The 25143-nt window shown below is 55.9% G+C and overlaps 2 protein-coding genes across 2 annotated transcripts; both read right to left on the reverse strand.

The window, feature by feature from the left end:
• Window positions 1-3463: 3463 nt before the first annotated feature.
• Window positions 3464-7281, reverse strand: NEU1 (neuraminidase 1). Its single transcript, XM_084754727.1, has 6 exons — window positions 6987-7281; window positions 6582-6774; window positions 5953-6215; window positions 4737-4919; window positions 4405-4627; window positions 3464-4148 (listed from the first exon to the last, which is right to left on the reverse strand). Exons 1-6 carry the CDS (start codon window positions 7125-7127, stop codon window positions 3922-3924), a joined length of 1230 nt encoding a protein of 409 aa, XP_084610853.1. The 5' UTR covers window positions 7128-7281; the 3' UTR covers window positions 3464-3921.
• Window positions 7282-9110: 1829 nt separating this feature from the next.
• Window positions 9111-25014, reverse strand: SLC44A4 (solute carrier family 44 member 4). The gene is made up of 21 exons (XM_084751814.1): window positions 24927-25014; window positions 22840-22888; window positions 21583-21656; window positions 21384-21462; window positions 20647-20746; window positions 20444-20566; window positions 19649-19709; window positions 18082-18175; window positions 17897-17980; window positions 17402-17637; window positions 17176-17275; window positions 15683-15778; window positions 15374-15473; window positions 11761-12014; window positions 11562-11656; window positions 11334-11437; window positions 11131-11204; window positions 10874-10944; window positions 10694-10788; window positions 10535-10619; window positions 9111-9518 (listed from the first exon to the last, which is right to left on the reverse strand). The coding sequence occupies exons 1-21, from the start codon at window positions 24958-24960 to the stop codon at window positions 9397-9399; spliced, it is 2130 nt and encodes a 709-aa protein (XP_084607940.1). The 5' UTR covers window positions 24961-25014; the 3' UTR covers window positions 9111-9396.
• Window positions 25015-25143: the final 129 nt, after the last annotated feature.

Here is a 25143-nt window from a genome sequence, read left to right on the forward strand (position 1 = left end):
CTAAAATGTTTTCTCAACCCCAGGTTCCTTTGCAAGCGCTGGTCGTGGGATGGGAGAGAGGCAAGCTTGGGCCCTGAGGTGAGATTGCCTGAACTTCCCCGCCAAGGGGCATGCCGAGGAAGGGGCTGTCCTTGAGCTTTGGTGATGCTCCTGGCCCTGTCTTCTGAGCAATGGGATTACAGACAGGCACAGCCTTGGCTGACTCACTTCTACTACCTCTTTTTAATTAGTTTACATTTATTTATTTTGTGTGTGGGAAATGTACATGCATGCCATAAGAACACCTTGCCAGGGCTGGAGAGTTGGCTCAGAGGTTAAGAGCACTGGCTGTTCTTCCCAGGGTCCTGAGTTCAATTCCCAGCAACCACGTGTTGGCTCACAACCATCTGTAATGTGATCTGTTTCTCTCTTTTGGCCTGCAGGTGTACATGCAGACAGAACACTGTAAACACAATAAATAAATGTAAAAAAAAACAAAAACAAAACAAAGTATTATTTTTGGTTTTTCGAGACAGGGTTTCTCTGTGTAGCCTTGGCTGTCCTGGACTCACTTTGTAGACCAGGCTGGCCTCGAACTCACAGAGATCTGCCTGCTTCTGCCTCCCGAGTGCTGGGATTAAAGGCGTGCACCACCACCAAACAAAACAAAACAAAACCAAAAAACGCCATGCCAGAGCCTGTTCTCCCTTGTCACCTCGTGGGCCCAGAGCTCCTAATTCAGGTTATCAGCCTTGATAGCAAGGACCAGCTGAGCCCGGCTGCCACCTTTTCTACTGTTGGAATCCTCCCCGCCTGTGATCTCAGCACTCACACCGCTGAGCAGGAAGACTGCCTGAGTTCCCGCCACCGAACAAGGCCTGGGCCAAAAGCAAAAGACAAGCCGCCGTACTCTGCGCAGGTTTTGGCGGTAATGGGCATCGGGCTGGTGTGGTCGCTGTGCCCGTTCCTCCTCGCCTCACGTGTCTGTTTACTCATGTAGGTGAGTGGCGGCCACCCCAGGTCCTGGGCCCGCCTCATGCGTGGTAAGCAAGCACTACAGAGCTGTCAATCATCTCTCCTCAGGCCCTCCCTCTGCTTCTGCAGCAAGCCCGTGTGTCCTGTGGAGCAACATTGTGGTTTACTGACTAGGGCAGCTGGTTACGTCAACTCACTCACAACTGCTCATTTAAGGGCGAGGGAGCCCACACCCTGTGGGGCCTGTGCTGACCACGCACCAGGGAACAAACAGCCCAGCCGAGGGAAGGTGCACACTCTCTCTCTTTCCTTTTTCTTTTTTGGGGGTTTTTCCAGTCATGATTTCTCTGTGTAGACTTTGCTGTCCTGGACTCACTTTGTAGACCAGGCTGGCCTGGAACTCACAGCGATCCACCTGCCTCTGCCTCCCCAGTGCTGGGATTAAAGGTGTGTGCCACCACACCCGGCCTTTTTTTTTTTTTTTGCTTTTTGTTCATTTTTAAAGATTTATTAATTTTTTTATCTAGTATTCTGGCTTAGGTGTTTCTGCAGGCCAGAAGAGATTTCATTATAGATGGTCATGAGCCGCCATGTGGTTGCTGGGAATTGAACTCAGGACATTTGGAAGAGCAGCCAGTGCTCTTAACCTCTGAGCCATTTCTCCAGCCCTCTTTCTCTTTCTTAAAGTGTTTTTTTTTTTAAAAAGATTTATTTCAGTTTATGTATGAGTGTTTTGCCTGAATGTATGTATATGCCAGGTGCCCACAGAGATGAGACGGGAGCATCAGACCCCCTGGGACTGAAGTCATAGATGGTTGTGAGCCACCTTGTGGGTGCTGGGCGGCAAACACACAGGTCTTCTACCACAGGGCAGCGTCCTTAACACTGAGACACCTCTCCAGTCTGGGAAAGCTTTTCTTTCTTTCTCTTCAAGACATGGTTTCTCCGTGTAGTTCTGGCTGTCCTGGACTCACTCTGTAGACGGCACTGGCCTCAAACTCACAGAGATCCACCTGCCTCTGCCTCCTGAGTGCTGGGATTAAAGGCGTGCGCCACCACACCTGGCTGAGAAAGCCCCTATTTTACTGAAGAATTGCAGGTAATAAATGAGGAAGAACTAAGAAAAAAGTTAAAATCATCCATTTGATTTGCCGCTCCATGAGATAAGGGTAGCAGACAACACATCCCAGGATGGAACCGTTGCTTGGAAGGCTCGTTGGTGAAACTTACAAAAGATGGCTGTGTCACCTCCGCCCTGTGCTGAGTGTCCACTCAGAGGGAGAAGAAGGTAGGGGACGGGTGGGGGAACAGTAGGCAGCATGCCAAAGACATGGGGGACCCTCCCACAGAGGGATCCGAATCCAGCCAACCCTTCGGAGGTTTCACAGCTGGGAAAACACGGAGGTGTTAACATGACACCAAGAACACGGAGAGAAAAGTCCACAGAGGGCCACCCCACAGGACAGCCTGCCGCATCTGCCTAGATGGCACCAACCCAAGCAACCAACTAAGCAAACAGAGGGGTTAAGTTACCGCAGATGAAAAGAGCTGCAGAGATGCCGGGTGTGGTGGCGCACGCCTTTAATCCCAGCACTCGGGAGGCAGAGGCAGGCGGATCGCTGTGAGTTCGAGGCCAGGCTGGTCTACAAAGTGAGTCCAGGACAGCCAGGGCTACACAGAGAGACCCTGTCTCTAAAACCCAAACCATAACAACAACAACAAAACCAAAAAGTAAACAGGACTTTCGCTAATAACAAAATGATTTAAAGACAACATGCCTATAGTTTTTTAGAAAACCTAAACATTTGTGTTTGTGTGTCAGTGCGTGTGTATCTGCACCCATGTGCATGCACCGAGCTGAGACCTCGTGTGTGCTGAGGTGCCAGTAGCCCTGAGGACAGACACATCACAGACTCTGGACAGGACGCACAGAATCCCGCACACCTGATGTAGCGGAAGCAGCGCTAACCCCGGTAGTCGCCCTCTCACATCTACAGTACAACGCGCACCTTCCTCTCAACGATCACCCCCCCACACCAGGGTCTGAACCCAGAGTCTTAGGCATTCCAGGCGCCAGCTGTACTGTGGAGCAACGCCTTCAGGCCAGCAGGGGAGGAACTGCAGGAGCCCAACACCCTGCGCATCCTCTTTCCACATGGAGAAGCTCAGCTCTCCCTGCACCTTTGGTTTCTGCCTGAGGGGAAGGCGCTACTTCCCCACAGAGCCTCCTCCCAGGCTGGGCTGACCTGGCCGCGCACCTGGCTTTACACAACCTGTTCCCTATTTCACGTGCCACCCCATCCTAGAAATACCAAGTATCCCAAACAGCTCCTCCTTGGCATTTGTGGAAAGTGCCAGCAAGGACTGTCAACGGTGCGATTTGATTTACCAGGTTCTGTTTCCCAAGCAGTAACTTGCCCCCCCCCTCCTCTCCTAACCTCAGTCCGGTTCACCGTGTCTGTGAGGCAATCCAGAGGGTGTGAGTGGACAGAAACACAGACTCCACAAATGATTTTTCTTCTTCATTAAAAGTTTTAAGTTACAAATATTTCACTTCATAAATAATCAAGGGTGTGTGTGTGTGTGTGTCCCAAAGCACATTCTGCCCTGGGGGCTCCCAGCAATCTCTTCAGACCCCCCTCCACCCCCTAGGAGGACACCCCGCCTTCCCAGCTCCCTGAGTTTATATTTGTTCAACTCTCCAGGGGGGCCCATCCCCCACCGTTCCTGCCCCAGAAAGGACCGGCTCCATAGTCCTGGGAGAGAGCGGGACAGGGGCTATCTCCAGCATTCTAGGGGGGGAAAAAGTGCTCCTGGTGAGGGAGGGACTTCCTGTCTGGGTGAGGAAGCTGGGAGTTAAGTCATAACGGAGTGACTTCCCTGTCACAGAAGTTGCTTCTGCAAATGCCAGCTGTGTTTCAGGCGCCCTCTGCAAAAGTCAGCGTCCAGGACCCTGCGTCCCCAGGCTCAGAGCAAGCCGTAGACGCTGATTTTGACCATGGAGATGCTCTCGGTGTAGTGGCTCAGGCCTTTCTCGTACAGGACGAACAGCTGCGGCGGCTGCTTCTCTCCGTCCGTGCTGTTTTCCAGGGCTGTCAGGGACGAGTAGCCGCTGGGCCCTGGCCACACCTGGACTCGCTCTTTCTGCCAGGATGTACCGTTGCTGAAGCTCCAGCGCAGGGTCAGGTTCACCCCTGGGAGAGCAGGAGTTGGAGGTGGTGGAGGAGGAGGAGGAGGAGGAGGGGGAGGAGGGAGGAGGGAGGGGGAGGGGGGAGGAGGGAGAGGAGGGGAGGAAGAAGAGGAGGAGGAGAAAAAGGAAGAGGAGGAGGAAGAGGAAGAGAAGGAGTCGGAAGAGGAATAAGAGGAAGGGAAGGAGGAAGAGGAGAGAGAGGAGGAGGAGGGAGAGGAGGCTCCCCGCTCCCCGCACCCAGCCCACCCTCCGGCACTCACGGAACTCTGGGTGGGCTGGGTTGGAGAAGAAGACGATGCCGGAGCTGGTGGCTAAGGCTCCCGCGGCTACCACGGGGTCCACGAGCTCAGAGTCGAAGGTCACATCCCGGGGCCTGAGGGTGTCGCAGGCGTCGTAGCTGCGGAGGACGATCCTGCAGCGGCAGTGGTAGTTGTTCTGGTTCCGGGCGTTGATGATGACGGAGCCATCCGGAAGCTCGTAGGGCTAAAGGGGAGGGAGGAGGAGCTTGGAGAGCCCGGGGAGGCTGGGAGGCCAGGGCCGGGTGTCTGCGTGGTGAGGTGGCACTATGGCGTAGTCCCCGCGCACTCCTGACCTGGCACTCGTCGGGGTTGAAATCGTACTCGTGCTTGGGCTGGCCGAATGGAATGCCGCTCACGCCAGTGCCGTAGTGCCAGGAGGCACCGTGGTCATCGCTGAGGAGACAAAAGACGCCATCGCGCTCCAGCGTCCCGTGTCCACACACGATGAGCCGGCCCTTGTGAGGCTCCCGCTGTTTCTGTGAAGGGAGGATGTTGGGGGGGTCACAGAGCGCTGGCACCCCCACGGGTGAGCACACGCAGCCTCCCTTTTGTTCGCCCACAGACACTGCCCCAGTTAAGAAGGCGGCTTTTTTCATGCCAGGCCTGTGATGCCAGCCACTCAGGAGGCTGAGGCCTGAGACGGTTGCCTGCGCCACAGAGTCATGTCAAGGCTGGCCTGGGGGAAACTTAGTGAGAGCCTGTCTCAAAATAAAAAGTAAAAGGGGGCGAGGAACATAGCTCAGCTCAGTGGTGGAGTTCTTGCCTAGCATGCACAAGACCCTAGGCTAATGACATCCCCCCCCAAAAAACCCTCACCCTCTCTAAATTAGGGGTATTTATTTATCATCGATAGGGTGCCATGTGCTCCCCAAGTGCAAAGCCTGACTCAACTCCTGACTTTCCTAATTCTACTGCCTGATGCTAGAATTACAGGCAAGCTTCCCCACTCCCTCCCCAGACAGGGTTTCTCTGTGTGGCTGGCTGTCCTGAACTCACAGAGATCCTCCTGCCTCTGCCTCCCGAGTGCTGGGAGTAAAGGCGTGCCTGCGCCACCACGAGGTTATTTGTTTTTAAATAAATTTATGGTTAGCATGCAAATTTGGTTAGCACAGTGAACCGGATTTCACTGTGGCATTTTACACACACACACACACACACACACACACACACACACACACACACACACACACACGTCACCCTTGACTTTACACACTCCCCGCCACCCTTCCCTCGAAGTTCCCCTAGGACACACAGAATTCACCACTGGGCATGCGCACAAGTGCCCACCCACCCTTGGGAGCTCACCGACCCTGCTGGGCACTATGCTGTGGGTATGTGTCTGCCCAATGGCCGCCCAATGCTACCCTGTACCAGCTAAGGTCGGGCACATGCTGACAGCCTCCCCGTGTGAGATGCCAACGGCAGGGTTCCAGCCCCAAGGCGCACAACCCTCTCCTTCCAAGGCGTCCCACCCCGCATCTTGCCCACGTCCTTTCCCCAGGGTGAGACCTGAATGCCAGAGCCGGGTCCAGGGGCAAACATCTCCGTGCCGATCTCCTCGGAGAGATTGCGGGGTGGGCTCCACGAATTGCCGTCATCCTTACTGCATACCAGCATGGTGGAGGCCACCTGGCAGTCGACCTTGTGAGCGCAGAGTGTGTAGATAAGGAACACCGCTCCTGTGTCCACATCGCTCACCACAGCCCCGAGGTTCAGCCCGTCCGAGGTCTCCCCGTCATCTACAATGAAGGCTGTGGAGGACCACGTGCTACCTGGGGGGGGGGGGGAGGGAGAGAGAGAGCACAGTGAAATCGTGCCGTTTCTTATTTACTTCCTGCCTCTCCCCAGGGACCAGAACTCCGTTTCTTCCTTCTCTCACATTATTTCCTGCCCACACCACCTAGCAACATAATTCTCATTTCTCAACACCTTGGTGGTGGCAGTTTGTTTTCCGGGCACTTTCCCTGTCGCGTCTCCCTAACTCGTTAAGGGGCTCAGGACCCCAAGGTTGTACCTTGTGGGCGGTTGGGTTGGCGAAGGGAACCCCGACCCCACCCCCAGCTCCAGTCTCCCATACAACCCAGCACCCGATCCCCTCCCCCACCGCCCCTGCCCCCACCCCCGGGGCACCGCTCTACCCTGGTCCGTGGACCTCCTCATGGCGATGAATTTGGCCCCCTCGTCGGATGAGGATTTCTTCCTGGCCTCAGCGAACGCCAGGAGCGTGCCCCGCGGGGTGGCCGTGATGAGCGGGATGCGGAAAGTGTCCACCGAGCCGATCTGCCTCCCGCTCACCCACAGCAGCTGCTCCAGGGTCACCAGCGGCTGCACCTGCGCGCAAGGGCACCTCAGAGCAGGCGAGCTCGGCGGGCTCAGCCAGGGTTCCCAGTAAAGGGGAGCCCGAGGACGGGCGAGGACCCCCATAACGAGCCGGGGGGTGGGAGGGAGCAAGGAAGGAAAGGGGTCCCCCGCGGACGAGGAGGACGGGGGGGGGGGTTGCCCAGCCGGGCAGCGGCCACCTCTGCAGGTGCAGCATGGCTCACCTGGCTGAAGTCCTCCGCCCTCGCCTCCGATCCCAGCACGGACACCAGGAGCAGGAGGAAGGCTGCTGCGAGCCCCGGGCCCGGACGGCCCGCCCAGCGGCTCAGCGGTCCCCCGAGTCTGCTCGGCTCTGCCCCCACCATTGCTTCCCGCGGTCCCCGTCCACGAGCTGGTCACCGGTGGCCAGCGGTCAGCTGACCTCGGGCCTTTAAGTGCGCACACGTCACTCCGACCCCTCCCCAGCGGGCCACAGCCCGCGCTGCCGCGACTCCAATTAGTCCTTCCAGCTGTCCCCAGGTCAGCGCGTGACGCGGGAGGCGGCCTCAGTCTGTGTGGGACTTTTCATTGGCTCCGATACCGGGGACGCGACGAAGGGGTGGGGCGTGTTTTAAAGCGACCGGCGGCGAGGAAAGGCACTAACTCCTTGTGGAAGACACCTTAGCCTGGCGCCCCGGTGGTGGTGGTGACGCTCGCCTTTAATCCCAGCACTCGGGTTCGAGGCCGGCCTGGTCTACCCAGAGAAACCCTGTCTTGAAAAACCAAAACCAAAACCAAAACCAACCAACAAAGGATACATTAGGGACAGCATGTGACTCAGTTGGTAGACTGACTTCCTAGTTCGTTCGAAGCGCTGAGGTTCAGTCCTCGACACCAAGTGTAATGACGCACATTTGCAGCCCCAAGATTCAGGAGATGGAGGCAGGAGGATCTGAAATCCAATGTATGGAGACTCAAGGCCAGACTGGGCTAGGAGACACACACACACACACACACACACACACATACACCACACACACACACCACACATACACACCACACATACACACACACCACACACACACACACACACCACACACACACCACACACATACACACCACACATATACACACACCACACACATACACACCACACACACACACACACACAGCACAGAGCACAGACAAGCTCACACCAGCCTCTCACAGCTGTCTTGTCAGGTGGGGCATACAGGCCGTCCTTCTTAGCTAGCCTTGGACAGCGCAGTCACACCCAGTCAGTTTCTGGGTGGCTTGGGGTTCTGCTCAGTGGTAGTGCTTGCCTGGGGACCTGCCTGGGGACCGTGTGAAGGGTCACGGCCTCTGGATCCGGAACCTGTAACTATCAAGCTGCGGTGGGGGCATCCGCACAGTTTGCTGGTGCTGGTTATGCCCTGGAGGTCATAGAGGGCCAAGCGGGCCCCCGCAGGGAGGTCTGTCCTGCCATGCAGAGCTGTGCCAGGGCTTGACATGTCCCTCGCCTCCCCAGCTGGGCTTCCCAGGGGGTAACATGTCACCTGACGCTGAAGGCACGGTGGTGAAGAACACTCCCTGCTTTTTGTTTTGTTTTGTTTTGTTTTTTCGAGACAAGGTTTCTCTTGTAGTCCTGGCCTCGCTTTGTAGACCAGGCTGGCCTTGAACTCACAGAGATCCTCCTGTCTCTGCCTCCCGAGTACTGGGATTAAAGGTAAAACATCCCCAAGGCTTCTCGCAACAGTGGGTGACTCCAGTTCTGGTGGCTGTGGTGCCCTCTTGTGGCCTCTGTGGGCACTGCATGCACATGGCGCGCTCCTACACAGACACACAATTGTCATCTGGAAGGGTTTGGGAGGCCCCACTCCTAGCTGAGGGGCTCTCGGCAGCTGAGGGCGGCTCTGGGAGGGAAAGTCACTTTTCTTTAGGAGTGTGGTTACTGGTAGGTTCCCCATCTCCCAGTGAATGACTCCAATACTCCTCAGCACACAAGTAGCACTGATTAGAATCACCAGGCGCTGTTATGGCGCACGCCTGTAATCCCAGCGCTTGGGAGGCAGAGGCAGGCGGATCGCTGTGAGTTCCAGGCCAGCCTGGTCTACAAAGAGAGTTCCAGTTGAGCAGGGGGCTACACAGAGAAACCCTGTCTCAAACAAACAAACAAGGAGCGACTTGAATTCCCAATCCTCCTGCCTCCACCTCCCAGGGGCTGGGATTACAGGCCCTGCTGGAGACAGAATCCAGGGTCTCCTCCTCACTCCCTGAACTAGTTTCCTTTTCCTGGGTATCGAACCCTGTGATAGTAATTTGGGTCTTAATAAAAGAGAAGTGAGCTTGAACCGAAAATAAAGCCATACTTATTAAGAATATAAAATATTAATCTTTAATAACATCTGTTAACTACAAAATTGTGATTCTTTTTTTTTTTCCCTGAGACAGGGTTTCTCTGTGTAGCCTTGGCTGTCCTGGACTCACTTTGTAGACCAGGCTGGCCTCGAACTCACAGTGATCCGCTTGCGTCTGCTTCCCAAGTGCTGGGATTAAAGGCGTGCGCCACCACACCCAGCTGAAATTGTGATTCTTAAGGCATCTAGGGCTAAGCTTCTGCACAGGAGGGCTGCGGTCCTGGCCGGGATCCGTCTCTCACTTCTTCCTCTTCTTTTCCCCAGCGGGTGCCTGGTTTTTCTTGCCCAAGATCTTCAGAAGAGCCTTGGGCATGTAGTAAGGCCGCTCCTGGGAACCGTCGTTTCTCTCCAGGTCTTCCACTGGGCAGCAAAGCAGATCGATCAGGGGCGGATCCTGATAAGCGGCTCCTCATTGCACCCCAGAAATCTGGGATGTGTAGGCCAAACAGCCTGGTTTCCTGTTCGCGCCACTTAAGGTAGCTTTATAGAATCTACCCAGCTGGCTGTATAACCCGTTTCCTCGTGGGAAGAGGAATAAAATAACCGCGTATTTCACAGGGTGACGATGGGGTAAGGAGTAACCGCATGGCGCCTGTAACCCTGGCATTAGGAGGCGGGGACGGGAGAGCGCAGAAGGCAAGGCCGGCCTGAGCGCCACACAGCAAAGCTCTGACTTGGGAATGCCTGCACTTGCCCAGGGCTGGGAGGCAAGCCCCGAAGAAGACTGTTTTTGAGTTGGATGGAGCCTGGTCCATATAGTGAGTAGGAGCCAGCCAGGAGTGCATAGAGAGGAGGCCCTACGTAAATAAATGGAACTTAACCAACCAACAGAACTCATAAAACAACAAGAAAACATTCATGACAATTGCTTGGTGTACGGCTGTGAGGGTAACACAGCGGTGGGACACTGACGCTGCTCGGCAGGCACAAGGCTCCGGCTTCTGGATCACCATCGTCACCAGGACAAATAAAACACCACCATAGGGCTGGAGAGATGGCTCAGAGGTTAAGAGCACTTGACTGCTCTTTCAGAGGTCCTCAGTTCAATTCCCAGCAACCACATGGTGGCTCACAGCCATCTATAATGTGATCTGATGCCCTCTTCTGGCCTGCAGGTGTACATGCAGGCAGAGCACTATATACATAATAATGAATAAATAAATCTTTAAAAAAAATAATTAAAAAAAAAACACCACCATAGTTGCAGCACGTGGGGGCTGAGGCAGGAGCGTCACGAGTTTGGGCTAGCCTTTGCTATAGTGTGAGCCTGTCTCACCTTCCTACATGCCCCCTCCCCCTAAAAAAAAAAGTAAATAAAAACACACACAAGCCCCTAACTATGGCTTTGCGGGGAGGGGGCGGGGGGATGCACTCACGGAAGCAGAGGAAGAGCGTGTCCACACACATGCCGAAAACGCTGAAGAAACCGCTGGCGATGACGTAGGCCCCCATGATGGAGGTCTGCAGGAAAGGAGACCGTTAGGGCCCTGTGCGCCTTAGGGGGTTTGGGCGGGGCCGAGCGAGGTGTCACTCACCATGATGGGCAGCCAATAGTAGTTGAGGTTGGGGTTCTCAAAGTCTTTCCCCAGCCCCTTGATGCGACCGGAGAAGAAGAAGAAGGACAGGACGCCTGTGGGGCAGTCCGGGGGGGGGGGTGTCAATGCTGTTCCTTTAAGGACCCCTCCTCGCTGCACCCCAGGGGGTACCTGACCTACCGACACCTCCGACCACCAGCAGCTTCCCAAAGAAGAGCAGCAGGTCTGTGACTTTATCCAGGACGACCACCCTGCATGGAAGTCAGGGAGGACAGGGGTGAGGGACCGAGGGACCGGGCAGGGCCGGGAGCGGTGTGAGACCGATCTATTCCCGTTTCAAGATAGTGTCTGCCCGGGACCGAGCAAGGGACTTTTCCCACGAGCCCGCCCGCTTTGGGTAGGGGACCTCCCGACTGGGGCGCGGCGGCTTGGCCCACCTGACGATGTTTCTCATGAGCAGCATGAAGGCGTTTTTGGCCGAGACGCAGAAATTCTTCCCATAGATGGCGATCTAGGAGGATCGGGAAAGGTCAGAGCCGCGGCCGGGCGAGCTTGCCCCCCGCGCCCCCGCGCGCGCGCGCATGCGGAGCGCCCGGGCCGAGCGGCACCTGAGCACCACGGTGCTTGAGGCAGTGCTCACCATGATGTACGCGTTGCGGTTGAGAAACTTAATAAACTTCTCCAGACACCAGAGGCAGCACTTGAAGCAGCAGAGGATGCAGCGGGCCAAGGGGTTTTGGGCTCCTGGGGACAAGAGAAGCCGGTGCTTGGCCGTTGGCTTCTGCCTGCTTGACCCTCTTCCCGGCTCCAGCGGCTGGGCGTGCCCCCCCCACTCCCCCACCCCCCCACCCCGCCTCCATCCCCTCACCTCTCAGCTTGTGGTCAATGTATTCCAGAACCACGCGGGCTATCTGCACCAGGGTTAAGATGAGGGCTCCAAACGCCAGTGAGCCGGTGTGGTAACTGCGGGGGGTGGGGTGGGGGACGGTTGAGTAAGTTGAGGCACACCGGCATCCCCCCCCCCACCCCTAGGACTGACATCTCCCTCGGGGCCGCCCACGGCTTACCGGAGCGTGCGGATGAAAGCGGAGCTAAGGGGGAAGGTCGGGATGTCTTGAGGCTTGTGAAAGGCCCAGTAGAAGGAAGCGAAGGCCCCAGCGAGGACGCACTGGCCCAGGGCCAGCACCCAGTTAACAGTCCAGAAGAGCCCCAGAACCCCGTAGATTTGCAGGTTGAAGAGAGAACGCTGGGCTAGGCCCGTGGACGAGTAGCCCTGGAAGACGCACATGAGCCCTGGGCACGAGAAGTTCTTGGATGAGACCTGGAGGTGACAAAGGAGGGACACAGATAGGGCAGGTTCACGACCAGGAGCTGCAGGCAGATCCTTGACTCCCTCCACCCCCCCTCACTCCCCCCCCCCACCCCTGCTGCTAGTGGCCTCCAGACTCAGGCCACCTCAGTCCTGCCATAGTGTGACTAACCAGCTTCCTGGTTTCCAGACTGGCACAAGAGCTATCCAGACCGCCCTGGGCAAGCCCAGTGCGTGGGTGTTTTCAACCTGCAGTGCCCCTTGCTGTCCCAGCAGCCCTGTCCTGAGAGGCCTACGCAACTGCAGCCCAGACACTGTGGGCGCTTAATGACATCAAAGTGATGGTGTGTTGGGTGTGTGCACGCGAGCGTGTGTGTGTGTGTGTGTGTGTGTGTGTGTGTGTGTGTGTGTGTACGTGTGAGATGCATGTGTATGATGTGTGTGCGCACACAGGAGTATATGTGTGGTGTTCACGTGAGGTGCATGTGTATGTGGTGTGTGTGTGTGTGTGCATGTGTGAGATGCATGTGTATGATGTGTGTGTGCGCACACAGGAGTATATGTGTGGTGTTCACGTGAGGTGCATGTGTATGTGGTGTGTGTGTGTGTGTATGTGGTGTGTGTGTGTGTGTATGTGTGTATGTGGTGTGTGTGTGTGTGTGTGTGTGTATGTGGTGTGTGTGTGTGTATGTGTGTATGTGGTGTGTGTGTGTGTGTGTGTATGTGGTGTGTGTGTGTGTGTGTGTGTGTGTGTGTGCACATGTTTTGCCAGGACTGTGCACCAGTCTATACACATCCTACAAATCCCACACACAAAGCTGACTTCCTCCTCCTCCTCCTCCTCCTCCTCCTCCTCCTCCTCTTCCTCCTCCTCCTCCTCCTCCTCCTCCTTTCCCGTCCCTCCTCCCAACCCTCCAACACACACACACCCTTTTGCCCTGTTCCTAGTGGGGAACCTGGGGACGTCAGAAACAAAACACAACTTTTTACGGCTGACCTAGTCCTCAGCCTCTACTTTTTTTAATTTTTTGCTTGTTTGTTTGGTTTTGTTTTTTGAGACAGGGTTTCTCTGTGTAGCCTTGGCTGTCCTGGACTCGCTTTGTGGACCAGGCTGGCCTCGAACTCACAGAGATCCACCTGCCTCTGCTTCTCAAGCGATGAGATTACAGGCGTGCGCCTCTGCCCCAGGCTCTTGGGCTCTGCTTTTTAAGTCATCAGTTGAGGGCTGAGGCAGTTGGTAGCCTGCCTGCCCAGCAGGCACAAAGCCACAACACAAAGCCCTGCATAGGGGCTGGAGAGACGGCTCAGCGGCTAAGAGCACTGGCTGCTCTTCCAGAGGTCCTGAGTTCAAGTCCCAGCACCCACATGGCGGCTCACAAGCATCTGTAATTCCAGTTCGAGGGGATCTGACACCTTCACACCGACATAGATACAGGCTCAACACCAATGCACATAAATAAATCACTAAAAATAATGCATGGTTGGGCACACCTGTAATCACAGCACGCTGGAGGTAGAGACAGGAGCATCAGAAGTTCAAGGTTAAGCCCTGCCACATTGCAAGTTCTAGGCCAGCCTGGACTACATGAGACCCTGTGTGTAAACAAACAGACAAACTAACAAATGCTGTTTGAGATCCACCTTAGCATACGAACACATGAAGCGGCTTGATAGTCAGAATTTGTTTTCAAACTATTGAGCTATGTGGTATTTTACCCCTGTAAATCCCAACACTTAAGAAGGCTGGAGCAGGGGATCACCATGTATTTGGGCCAGCATGGGCTCCAGAGAGTTTTAGGACAGCCAAGAGAGAAAGAAAGAAAGCCAGGCATGGTGGCGCATGCCACCCAGCACTTGGGAGGCAGAGGCAGACAGATGGCTGTGAGTTTGAGGCCAGCCTGGTCTACATAGTGAGTCCAGGATAGACCCTGTCTCGAAACAAACAAAAAAAAAGAAAGAAAGAAAGAAAAGAAAGAGGAAGAGAGAAAGGGGGTACTACAATTGAGATGTAATGTGAATACATTATATATACATATATATGTATATACACATACATACATACATACATACAGAGAGAGAGAGAGAGAGAGAGAGAGAGCGCTATGTCAGGCCTCAGTGGTTGAGGGCACTGGCTGCTCTTGAGAATTGGGGATCCATCCCCAGGACCCAAATGGTTACACCATCTGTGACTCCAGTTCCGGGGGATCCGATGCCCTCTTGGCGTCTTTGGACAGTGTGTACAATGTGGATCATAGAAGACTTTTTTAACTACCCGAAAGCTGGATGTAGCCGAGTGATGGGACTCACTAGGACTCATGGGAACTCCAGAACAAAAGTCACAGGTGACAGCAGGGAGGTAAAACCAGGTGTGGTTAGGAAACGCAGCTCGCGCCTGAGGTCCCGGCAAGAGGAAGAGGAGAGAAAGGAGAAGCGGAGGTCTTACAGGAAGCCGAGGGCTGCAGGGTGTGGCAGGGACTCACCACCTTTCGTTGCTTCTGCATGTGTTTGGAAATGAGCAGTTAACAGCTAAACAAATCCAGAAAACAGAGCTGGGCATGGTGGTGCACGCACGGTGATCTGTGTGAGCTTGAGGCCAGCCTGGACTACCGAGTGAGTTCCAGGCCGGTTAGGAAAAAAGGAAAAAAGAAAGGAAGGAAAAGAGAAAAAGAAAGAGAGGAAGCAAAAAGCCCCTTTCTCTCAGGAGAGCATTGTAGGTTTGTGTAAGCCTAGAAGATGAGGGAGTTACCAAAGAATAAAACATGCTTGTGGCTTGTTTTGTTTTTCTTTAGTTTTTCGTTTTTGTTTTTGTTTTTGTTTTTTTTTTTGAGACAGGGTTTCTCTGTGTAGCCTTGGCTGGGATTACAGGCGTGCGCCTCCACAACGCGCCAGCACTTGTGGCTTTACTGTGGCCTCACATAGCTCAGGCTGGCTTCGCGGCTTCAGACTGGCTGTGTAACAGCCGAGCCGTGGAGCTGAACTCCCCACCCTCCGCCTCTCACGGGCCTCCCTCCTGTGGACTTCCCAGTGCCACTGTCTGGGGCTCTGTTCCCAGGACTTGAAACAGGAAATAAAACAGTCCAGGAAGTTGGGGTGTCTAAGGTGGGCAGACGCTGTAGCCAGCACTGCATGTACCCGAAGCCCGAAAAACTCCTGAGCCTCCCACAGACATGGGGATTGGGACCTTGGAGGCAGAGAAAGCTCCCGCTCTGTTCAGCCTCCTCTTCAGGTTACCTGTCTCCACCTCAGTTTCCACAAAAAGGGTGACTCAACTACAGACCTCGGGGAGGCTCCATCCATGTGACAGCCCCAGCCCCCTCAGGCATTTCTGAGGACCCCCATGATCCCCTCAGCACCACCATACTCTCTCTCACCGTGGGGTCGCAGGACACGTTGACGGGTGCAGTCTCGCAGCCCGGTGCACTGGTGTTCGACACCTGATAGATGTACTGCGGTTGCCCGGATGTGGCCAGGTACCCAGAGATGAGTCAAGAAAAGCACAGTGACAGTGTTAACCACAGGACGCTCCTAAGTAGCTGTCCCTGGGACCGACACAGGTTCGACCCTTGCTCGCCTTGATAGCTCAGTTCCCTCACATCCCCACACGGGACCTGCTCCCTCCTCCCCATCCCGAGGTGGGGGCTCCCCAACCCCAAGCTCCAGTGGAGGGGTTACATAGAGGATACAGAGCAGTCACAGCCCAGTAACCGATGCAAATGACCAAGAGGACGAAGGTGACCAGCGGGTAGAACATAGTGGACATCATCTGCCCCACGGCCCTGGAGGAAGACAAGATTACCCACCGCAGCCTCTCCCAGGCCCGACCCTGGCTGGACCCCTCCTCTGGCCGGAAAGGGAAGTACAGCTTCCAATCCCGCATCCCTGGCACCTGGTCCTGCACTGTGTTGTCAGCTCTTAGTCAACACTACCACCTTCAGCTCACAAATGCTCTTGTAAGGTGTAGACTGCTTGCTACGACCATCTTACAAACAGGGAGGCTGGGAATGGTGGCACACACTTTCTTTTTTGCTTGTTTGTTTTGTTTTGTTTTTCAAGACAAGGTTTCTCTGTGTAGCCTTGCCTGTCCTGGACTTGCTTTGTAGACCAGGCTGGCCTCGAACTCACAGCGATCCGCCTGCCTCTGCCTCCCGGGTGCTGGGATTAAAGGCGTGCGCCACCACACCTGGCGGTGGCACACACTTTCAATCCCAGCACCGGGAGGTTGATTTAGCAGGGTTTGCCTCAAGTTTGAGGCCAGTCTGGGATAAATTGCAAGGCACAGGCTCAAAAGAGTGGCAGGGGTAGGGGACATCACAGAAGGATTGGGGGTGTGGCCTAGAGGACTTGCCTACAGGACACCCAGCATTGTGTAAAGGAGACCTCCGTCCCCCCCACTCCCCCCTCCCGTGGTATGTCTAGCATCTCCGAGGCAGACGAAGAACGGTGCGGTCAGGGCCATCTTCAACTATATAGTGCATTTGAGGTCAGCCTGGGCTGCGAGAGACTCTGTGCCGTCGCTATCTTGTGGGGCAGGGAGATCAGGGGTTCAAGGTCAGCCTCAGTCACTTAGCTGCCTTGACATTGCCTGGGCTACGTGAGCTCCTGTCTCAAAAACAAAAACCAACCAAAAAAAAAAAAACCCAAAACAAACAAACAAACAAAAAAACCCTAGGGGCTACAGAGCCGGCTCCGCAGCTACGAGCACGGGCTCCTCTGCCAGAGGACTTGGGCTCAGTTCCCAGCACCCACATGGCGGCTCACAACTGTCTGTTAATTCTAGCTCCCGAGGTTTCTGGCTGTCTTCTGGCCTCCAGTGGCACCAGACATGTGATGCACAGACATGTATGCTGGCAAAACACGCATATACAAAACAAACCAGACAGGGAAACTGAGCCGTAGGAGGCTGAAACTCAGACAGGCAGCGGTGACGCACGCCTTTCATCTCAGCCCTAGGGAGGCAGAGGCAGGCGGATCTCTGTGAGTTCGAGGTCAGCCTGGTCTACAGAGCTGAATTCTACAGCGTTCCCAACCTGTCTCAAAAAAAAAAAAAAAAAAAAGCTGAAATGTAGCAGTGTTGCCCACTAGACAATTCCACCTTTCTCCTCGGGGGTTCCTATGCCCTCATCCAGGCCAGCACCCCTGCGCAAGGCCCCTTCTCCCTCACAGGGACCCTGACCTGCTGGCTTCCTTCAGCAGGGCGATGGCGATTCGGATTCGCTGGCGCAGGAAGATCAGCATGAGGAGCAGGATGCCCTCGAGGACCGCCAGAACAATCACTGTGTGGGGGCGGCAGGGGGTGGCCCCCGTCAGGGCTAGGGATGGAGGGGGCGGGCGGGCAGGGGAGCGCGGGGGGGGCGGGCGAGGGGAGCGCAGGGGGCGGGGCGGCGGGACCGGGAACTCACGAGCTGCCAGCCAGGTCTCCTGCACGTTCCGGTAGGCGCTGAGGTTGGTGGTGAAGCCCAGCTGGGAGATGGAGGCGCCCCCGTCCCGCAGCTCCCGGTACTGCTGGTAGCAGTGATAGATGCCGTAGGCCAGCACGGCCAGCACGCCCACGATCAGCAGCAGCACCAGGGGTGCGGCCACGAAGCGCAGGAGCAGGATGAACAGCAGGCTTAGCACGAGAGCTACGGCCAGGGCCCTGCGGGTAAGGAGCGTGCAAGTGCGTGAGGGCCGCCCGCCCACCATTCCTCTCTCTGTACCCTCAAGTGTTCATAGATTCAGTTCATCTTCAGATACAAGTCCAGACCGGCTGGGGCGGGGGGGGGGCGGGGGGGGGGTGGGGGTCCAGTCTGAGACAGCTCCCTCTCTGTTCGCACCCACTCCCAGCCTCACTTGTAGATTTGGGGAAAAGAGGACCAGGGAAGCCAGAGGAGGCTGGAACCTGGCTATGAACTCACACGAGGATCCAATGCCAGGACTGAGCAAAATCTTCAAAGATCTTCACAGAGATGTCCCGGGCATTGATTCTGTCAAGGAGGCCACTGTTGGGGAGGGAGGGATGAAGTCAAGTGGGACTGAGAGGGTGAAGAGGGACAGCACAGGCAGGGGTGGGGGTGGGGCGATGGAGGGGAGGGCCGTCTACCTGATCCCTTCAGAGACAGTGTTGTTACTGATCCATGAATACTCTTCGGGTAAAGTGAAGTTAATGTTGGCAGACGGGAAACAACGTCCCAGGACTGGAAGAGAGAGAGAGAGAGAGAGAGAGAGAGAGAGCAGGGAGCTGCTGGCCGGGGACTCTGCCTGGCGGGAGTGCTGCAGCTGGTCAGATGTCCTCACACCCCATAACCTGAATTCCTGCAACACTTCAGCCCTGACCTTGCTTGGGTCAGCACAGCCACGGGAGGGCAGCCATGGCCTCTTCTCTTCCACAGCTCCCATCCTCAGCCCCTCAGCTGAATGGGCTTTTATCTCCACAGGCTCTGTGGTGTCGCTGGACCAGGCTTCTGGGCCTCTGCTCCGGAGGAGGCTCTAGGTAGCCTCCTTCAGCGACCTCCCCCCCCCCCCACTCTCGGCTTAGCCTCTACCCCATCTCTATCTCCGCATCTCTAGCCTCCGGGCCTGTTCCTTGACTTTGGAACCGCATGCAGCTGAGCAGTCTTGTTTTTATCACTTAGATCCCAATGTTGAGGAAACAAGGCACAGAAAGGTTGAGTAACTCGCTGGCCTGAGATCTGTCTGCTGGAAAGTGCTCGAGTCTAAATCCAGACCTGTCTGCTCTGGAGCAGCCCTTGGGTGCCCCTCCTTGCTGTCTTTTCTCAGGCTATAAATCGGAAAGTATTTTCTACTAAAAGTAAAAAAAATGTATAAAGGCAGGTGGACGTGGTGGTGCCTGTCTGCCTGTCCTCTCAGCACGTGCCAGGCTGAGGCTTCAGGAAGATCACTAGTCTGGAGCCAGCTGGGCTACAGAATATGATTCTATCTTTTGTTTTGTTTGTTTTTCGTCTTTTGTTTTGTTTTTCGAGACAAGAGTTTCTCCATGTAGCCTTGGCTATCATGGACTCGCTTTGTAGACCAGGCTGGCCTCGAACTCACAGCGATGCGCCTGCCTCTGCCTCCCGAGTGCTGGGATTAAAGGCGTGCGCCACCACGCCCGGCTTCTTGTCTGTCTTTGCACAGCTAAGGATGGCCCCCAGAGTGTTGCACAAGCTAGGAGAGTGTTCTGCATACCACACACCTTCTTTACGAACACTGTTACACCTGTTTATTGTGTGTGAGCGTGTGAGGGCTGTGCAACGCCTCGAGGCACTGGCCTTAGGTGTGCATTCTCTCCTCTTCCATGTGCGTCCTGGGGATTGAACTCCCGCGGTTGTCGGCCTTGGGGGCAAGCACCTTTACCTGTCAAGCCATCTTGTTGGCCCTGTTTTATTGTCACTTCGACATAGGACCTTGCAGTGTGTCCCAGGCTGGCCTTCAACGTCTATCCTCCTGCCTCAGCTTCCCTATTAGCTGGGATTTCTGGAACCCACCATCTGGCCGGCCCAGTGCTCAGTCACCATGCAGTAAACACCTCTGCTCTCCACCTAGCACGTCCCTTGAGCAGCGAGCGGTTTCTATTGTTCAGCGTCTGTCCCCGAGGCCTGCTCCCTTCATTCGAGAAGTGAGACTACGGCATGAGCTGACGCCTGAGGCGTCGTGTGCCCGGTCCTCACCTGGAGCAGAAGGAAGGAGGAGCCTGGGGCAGAGCTCCTGCTGCAGGACTTCCACCACTTTCTGGGGATGGACAGACGGACAGATGTACAGAGTAGAACAGAAGGAAAAAGCTGTGGCTCCCAGTACAAGAACTACCACCTCCATCAACCCACCACCACCACCACCTCCATCACTTCCACTATATCATCAGCCCACCATCACCCCCACCCTCACCTCCACTATCGCTCCCCCCACACCACCACCACCATCATGACCTCCACCATTATCACCACCATCACCCCCACCACCCCCTCCACCATCACCCCCACCATCACCCCCACCATCACCCCCACCATCACCCCCTCCACCCCCACCATCACCACCCCCACCATCACCCCCTCCACCCCCACCATCACCCCCATCACCACCACCATCACCCCCACCATCACCCCCTCCACCCCCACCATCACCCCCACCATCACCCCCTCCACCCCCACCATCACCCCCACCATCACCACCATCACCCCAACCATCACCCCCACCATCACCACCACCATCACCCCCACCATCACCACCATCACCCCCACCATCACCCCCTCCACCCCCACCATCACCACCATCACCCCCACCATCACCCCCTCCACCCCCACCATCACCACCATCACCACCATGGCTACTACTATCATGTCTACCACAACTTCTACCACATCAAGCCTCACACCAGCCCCTCCTTCCTTGGAGTCCAACTTCCCCTACCACATCTACCACCATGGGCTGTCTGCAGACAGAGTGACGGCTCGGGGCCCAGCAGTTACCATATCTGGGGATGCCTCTGGCAGACAAAAGTTCCTCTTTTCTTCATAGACTTCACGGACTGTCTTTGAGAACTGGAACTCCCTCACAAACCATGGCGCCCCTGGGCAGGAGGAGACGCACACCTGCGGGCAGAGCACACGCTAAGGGGCTGTACCTAGGGCCTTGGGGACAGGTGGGGCTCCCAAAGGTCCTGGCTTCTGACCTGGGGCGTGGGGCACTGTAGGCCATTCTGGGCGATGGAGATGACGTTGGTGGCCACGACGCAGCTGAAGATGTCGAAGTAGAGGACATACGGTTTATCCCTGGAGGGAGAGGGGATGTGCGTGCATGAGGCCACGGCAGGGGCAGGGCACCGTCCTCTGAACACACGGACAGCCCTGCGGCCCGAGCTAATCACATCCAGCTCCTGACCCAGCTTCCCAGGGACGGTGAGGAAGACCCAGGCGGCCACCTGGGAACTCGTGGTACTCAGCCAGTGTGTGGCTTCTGGACCACAGGCTGTTCTCCAGGTAGCACTGTGACCTTGAACAAGTCCTCACATCTGTCCGTCTTCTGCCAAATGACCTCAGGAGGCTTAGCAGTTTGGGTGTGAAACACCCTGCCTTCCCGGAGCATTGCAACAGCTCAGGGAGTGTTTAGCAGCTTATTGTCTACAGGGCATTTCCTGCGGGCCACCCGGAGGGACTCAGCTGCTTCAGAGAGCTTGGGTGGGCGCCTCAAGGTCACACAGCCCACACTGGTCCCAGCTGGGGACTCAGACTCTGAGCTTATGCGTCTAACATGGCTTACAGTGTGCCCTGGAGGGCTTGGGTTCACGGGGAAGGGAGGGGCAGATGCTGGGGCTGCAGACCCACAGACGCCAGGCTCCGGGTCTGCCTTGGGGTTGTCTCCTGCCACCCCCCCCCCCCCCGTCCTGCTGCCTTCCCTCCTCACACTCACCCGTTCTCCCCCATGCCGCAGTATGCCCCCGTGGAGTTTCTGGGGTAGAGCACTTGCCGAGGGTCTCCATACACCCAGGCTGGACACGGACACACAACAGGATCTCAGGAAAGCAGAGACTTGGGGGCAGGCGGCTATGGGGTAACCCCTCCCTGGGCTGCTTGCCCCCACCCTCAGCCCCAGCGCTGGGTAAACTTACCCACAAGCCCCACCACGATGTAGCCCAAAATGAAGAGCAGGAAGAGGACACAGCAGATGATGTCAGTGCAGCCCCTGGGGAGAGGTGGGCAGAGCTTGGGGGTGCCAGTATGGGGCACGGTCTGGGGGCCGTGGGTTAGAGGGCTGGAGAACGCTAGAAAGACTGGCACTCTTTTTTTGTTTTTTTGTTTTTGCTTATCCAGACAGGGTTTCTCTGTGTAGCCCTGGCTGTCCTGGAACTTGCTCCGTAGACCAGGCTGGCCTCGAACTCACAGAGATCCGCCTGCCTCTGCCTCCCGAGTGCTGGGATTAAAGGCGTGCGCCACCACTGCCTGGCAAGTTTGGCATTTTAAATTTTATTTTAAGAAAATTTTTCTTAGTGGCTGGAGAGATGGCTCAGAGGTTAAGAGCACTGGCTGTTCTTCCAGAGGTCCTGAGTTCAATTCCCAGCAACCACATGGTGGCTCACAACCATCTATAATGAGATCTGATGCTTTCTTCTGGCCTATAGATAGAATATGGTATAAATAGTAAATAAATCTTTAAAAAAAAAAGAGATTCTTAAAAAAAGAAAACTTTTCTTAGGATGGGGATTCTTCTGATGAAATATAGCACAGAAGCCAGGCGTGGTGGCGCACGCTTTTAGTCCCAGCACTCGGGAGGCAGAGGCAGGTGGATCACTGTGAGTTCGAGGCCAGCCTGGTCTACAAAGTGAGTCCAGGACAGCCAAGGCTACACAGAGAGACCCTGTCTCGAAAAACCAAAAAAAAAAAAAAAAGAAAAAGAAAAGAAAAGAAAAAAAAAGAAAGAAATATAGCACAGATAATCACACACACTCACACTTACACACTCACAGACTCACACACACACCACACTTTTTTTGTTTGTTTGTTTGTGTAGCCTTGGCTGTCCTGCACTCACTTTGTAGACCAGGCTGGCCTCGAACTCATAGCGATCCACCTGCCTCTGCCTCCTGAGTGCTATGATTAAAAGCCTGCGCCACCATGCCCGGCTTACACAACACACTCTTACACACACATACGTGTACAGGCACTCAGCAAGCAAGAGAGACAGAGAGCGCTCACAAATGTTTCCTGGGTGAATTTTCCTCAAATGTATACATACCCGAGTGGTTAGCCCCACGTCAAAAAAAAAACCAGAGTGATCCCGGCACCCTGATGCCTTGGTGGACCCGGCTCCTGCAGCCCAGGCAAACCAAATCCTCCCCACACCGCTGGGGACGTTGCCCACAACTCACCTGTTTTTGATGGGGCCTCGAAAGGAGGGGTCATATTTGGCTGATTTCCCTGAGGGTGGGGAGCAGAGAACAAGGGCTTGAGGTCCCTCCCCACGCCCCGTCCCCCTCAGACATCCCCTGGTGCCCGCAGCCTGTCTAGCTGATGAGCAGGAGGACACTGGGGAGCTGGCTAGAGCAGCCAGACGGTTGCCTGCTCTGGCTTCTCCCGAGAGACAGGTGAAAGGTAGGGCCTTTACCTTTGGCAGAGTTGGATCTATGGCATTCTACACATGAGGCAAGCACTCTGCCACTAAACTGTTACCACAGCCAATTATTTTATTTATTTACGTATTTTTTGCTTTTTTTTTTTTCCTTCCCAGAAGGGGTTTCTTTGTGCCATTTTGGCTTCCTGGAATTCAATCTGTAGACTAGGCTGGCCTTGAACTCACAGAGAACCACCTGCCTCCGTCTCCTGAGTGCTGGGATTAAAGGCATGCGCCACCACCTCCAGGCCACAGCCATTTTTATTTTTACTTCTTATTTCAGGTTCTTGCTGAGTTCCCCAAGCTGGCCTTGAACTTGCTAGCCTCCAGTTTCAGCCTCCTGATTAGGTTTAATAATAGGCTTCTGGACTCACTCGCTCCGACTCACACCTCACGGCCGGCTGAGTAGAGCCTGGTCCTGGTCCCTGCCTCTTCCTCCGTCAGTCTCTGGGACTCCTCTCTGTCCTATACCTTATTCCAAGTCCTCCGTGGACCCTGCAGTTTCTAAGCCCCTCAGGGGAAGCTCCGGTCCTATCCCTGCAGGGCACCAGGAGGAAGCAGGGACTTTGTGGACCCTCCACTCAGGCTACCACACAGCTCTGAGTCGCCAGCCAGGTTGACACCTGAGCCGGCTGCTGGGGTTGTGTCAACGTCCAGTTCCTGGTCCTCCCTTGAGTACACAGGGGAGGGGTAGGGCGAGGCTGCCAGGGCCCTGGTGGACACTGAAGGAGGGCTGAGGGCTGAGGGCTGGGCTAGCCTGGGGCAGGTATCATCTTTCTTGGGTATTTTGGACTCTGTCCCACCCAGGCTCATGGACGCAGGGTCAATGATTGACCCAAAGCTGCTCCAGGAAGTTTTCTGTAGCGCGCTCTGGCCCTTAAGAGGTCTCCTCGGACACAGCCCCACCTAGAGGAGGCCCAGGCCTCCCTGTTCCCAGTCCACGCTCAGCCCTTGCCTCTTTTGGGAAAGATTTCCAGCCTTTTTACTTCAGCAATTCGGGAGACAGGGCCCTGCTCCCTCGCCCTCCACAGAGCCCCGCTCCTTTCCTTCAAGCAGCCAGAGAGGCCCCTGCTCCTTTCCAACAGAAACCTTAAGGCAGGTGTCAGCCAGCTCTCCGCCACAGTCCTTAGACCTGGCTCCTCACAGGGCCACTAGAACTAGCAGGCAGACCCCAGCAGCTCAGGGCACCACATCCTACTTCTCACAAGGACCCCCCTTAGCCCACAGTGCTAGCCCCCCAACTCCTCACAGGGACTCTAGCAGGCATGCCCCAGCAGCTCCCACCTCACAGGACTCCTAGCAGGCTGGCCTCAGATGTTTGGGGTCCCAGCCCCCTACTCCTCACAAGGATTTCATTAGTTCAGAGGCCCAGCTCCCCAACTCTTCACACAGACCCCAGCAGACCCCAGGGGTTGGGCTGGTGGACCCCCAGCACCTCTGCTCCTCAAGAGATCCAAAGTGTCACGAACTTTCCCAACTCACAGGGGCCCCCAGCCTCAACCCCAGGAGGCCCCGCAGCACAGGACACTGCAGCCCTGTTCCGAGCTGGAAGCTTCAGGACCCCAACCTGCCTCCTAACCAGGCAGGCTTTGTTTGCCAGGGCTGTGCCCTCAGGGACCCACATCCCAGGCCTGACCAGCCCTCCCGCCACACACACAGAGGCCACTTCTGCACACCCGGATCCCTCGTTGGCACGCTAGACCTTTGAGGTGGCCCAGGCCATCCTCCTGTGACCGGATTCTGTCTTTTCATTGACTCCTGTTTTCCCGGAGCCTCTCCTCAGCCACCACGGCCTGCAGAGCGCAGCCTCCTCTGCAGAGCGCCGGCCTCGAAGCCCAGCCTTACCGTAAACCTCATCCTCCGCCTGCTTTCCCCCCATGGCTCAGTCTCCGGAGTGATTGGAGCCAGGGAGACCGAGCCGCTCACCTGCCGCCCGCCCCGCCCTCCCACACGTCATAGCCCCGCCCCCGCCTCTGGTCCCCGCATAGTTCCTGCTTCAGATCTCCACTCTGACCAACCACTGCACCCGGGACACTACTGGCCTTCAGGAGCCGCTTGCGGG

The sequence above is a fragment of the Acomys minous genome (genome assembly GCF_964271855.1).
Source record: "Acomys minous genome assembly, chromosome: 13".
Lineage (NCBI taxonomy): Eukaryota > Metazoa > Chordata > Mammalia > Rodentia > Muridae > Acomys > Acomys minous.

Excerpts from the sequence above, each read along its gene's own strand:
- SLC44A4 (XM_084751814.1), bottom strand. The coding sequence starts at position 24,960 with ATGGGGGGAAAGCAGGCGGAGGATGAGGTTTACG. Across the intron at positions 19,710-20,443 it reads CAGAGGCATCCCCAGATATG|AAAGTGGTGGAAGTCCTGCA; the intron begins GTAACTGCTGGG and ends GTCCATCCCCAG. Across the intron at positions 17,276-17,401 it reads GGAGACCTGGCTGGCAGCTC|TGATTGTTCTGGCGGTCCTC; the intron begins GTGAGTTCCCGG and ends GCCCCCACACAG.
- NEU1 (XM_084754727.1), bottom strand. The coding sequence starts at position 7,127 with ATGGTGGGGGCAGAGCCGAGCAGACTCGGGGGACCGCTGAGCCGCTGG. Across the intron at positions 6,216-6,581 it reads GAGGAGGTCCACGGACCAGG|GTAGCACGTGGTCCTCCACA; the intron begins GTAGAGCGGTGC and ends CCCCCCCCCCAG. Across the intron at positions 4,920-5,952 it reads GACCCGGCTCTGGCATTCAG|AAACAGCGGGAGCCTCACAA; the intron begins GTCTCACCCTGG and ends CTCCCTTCACAG.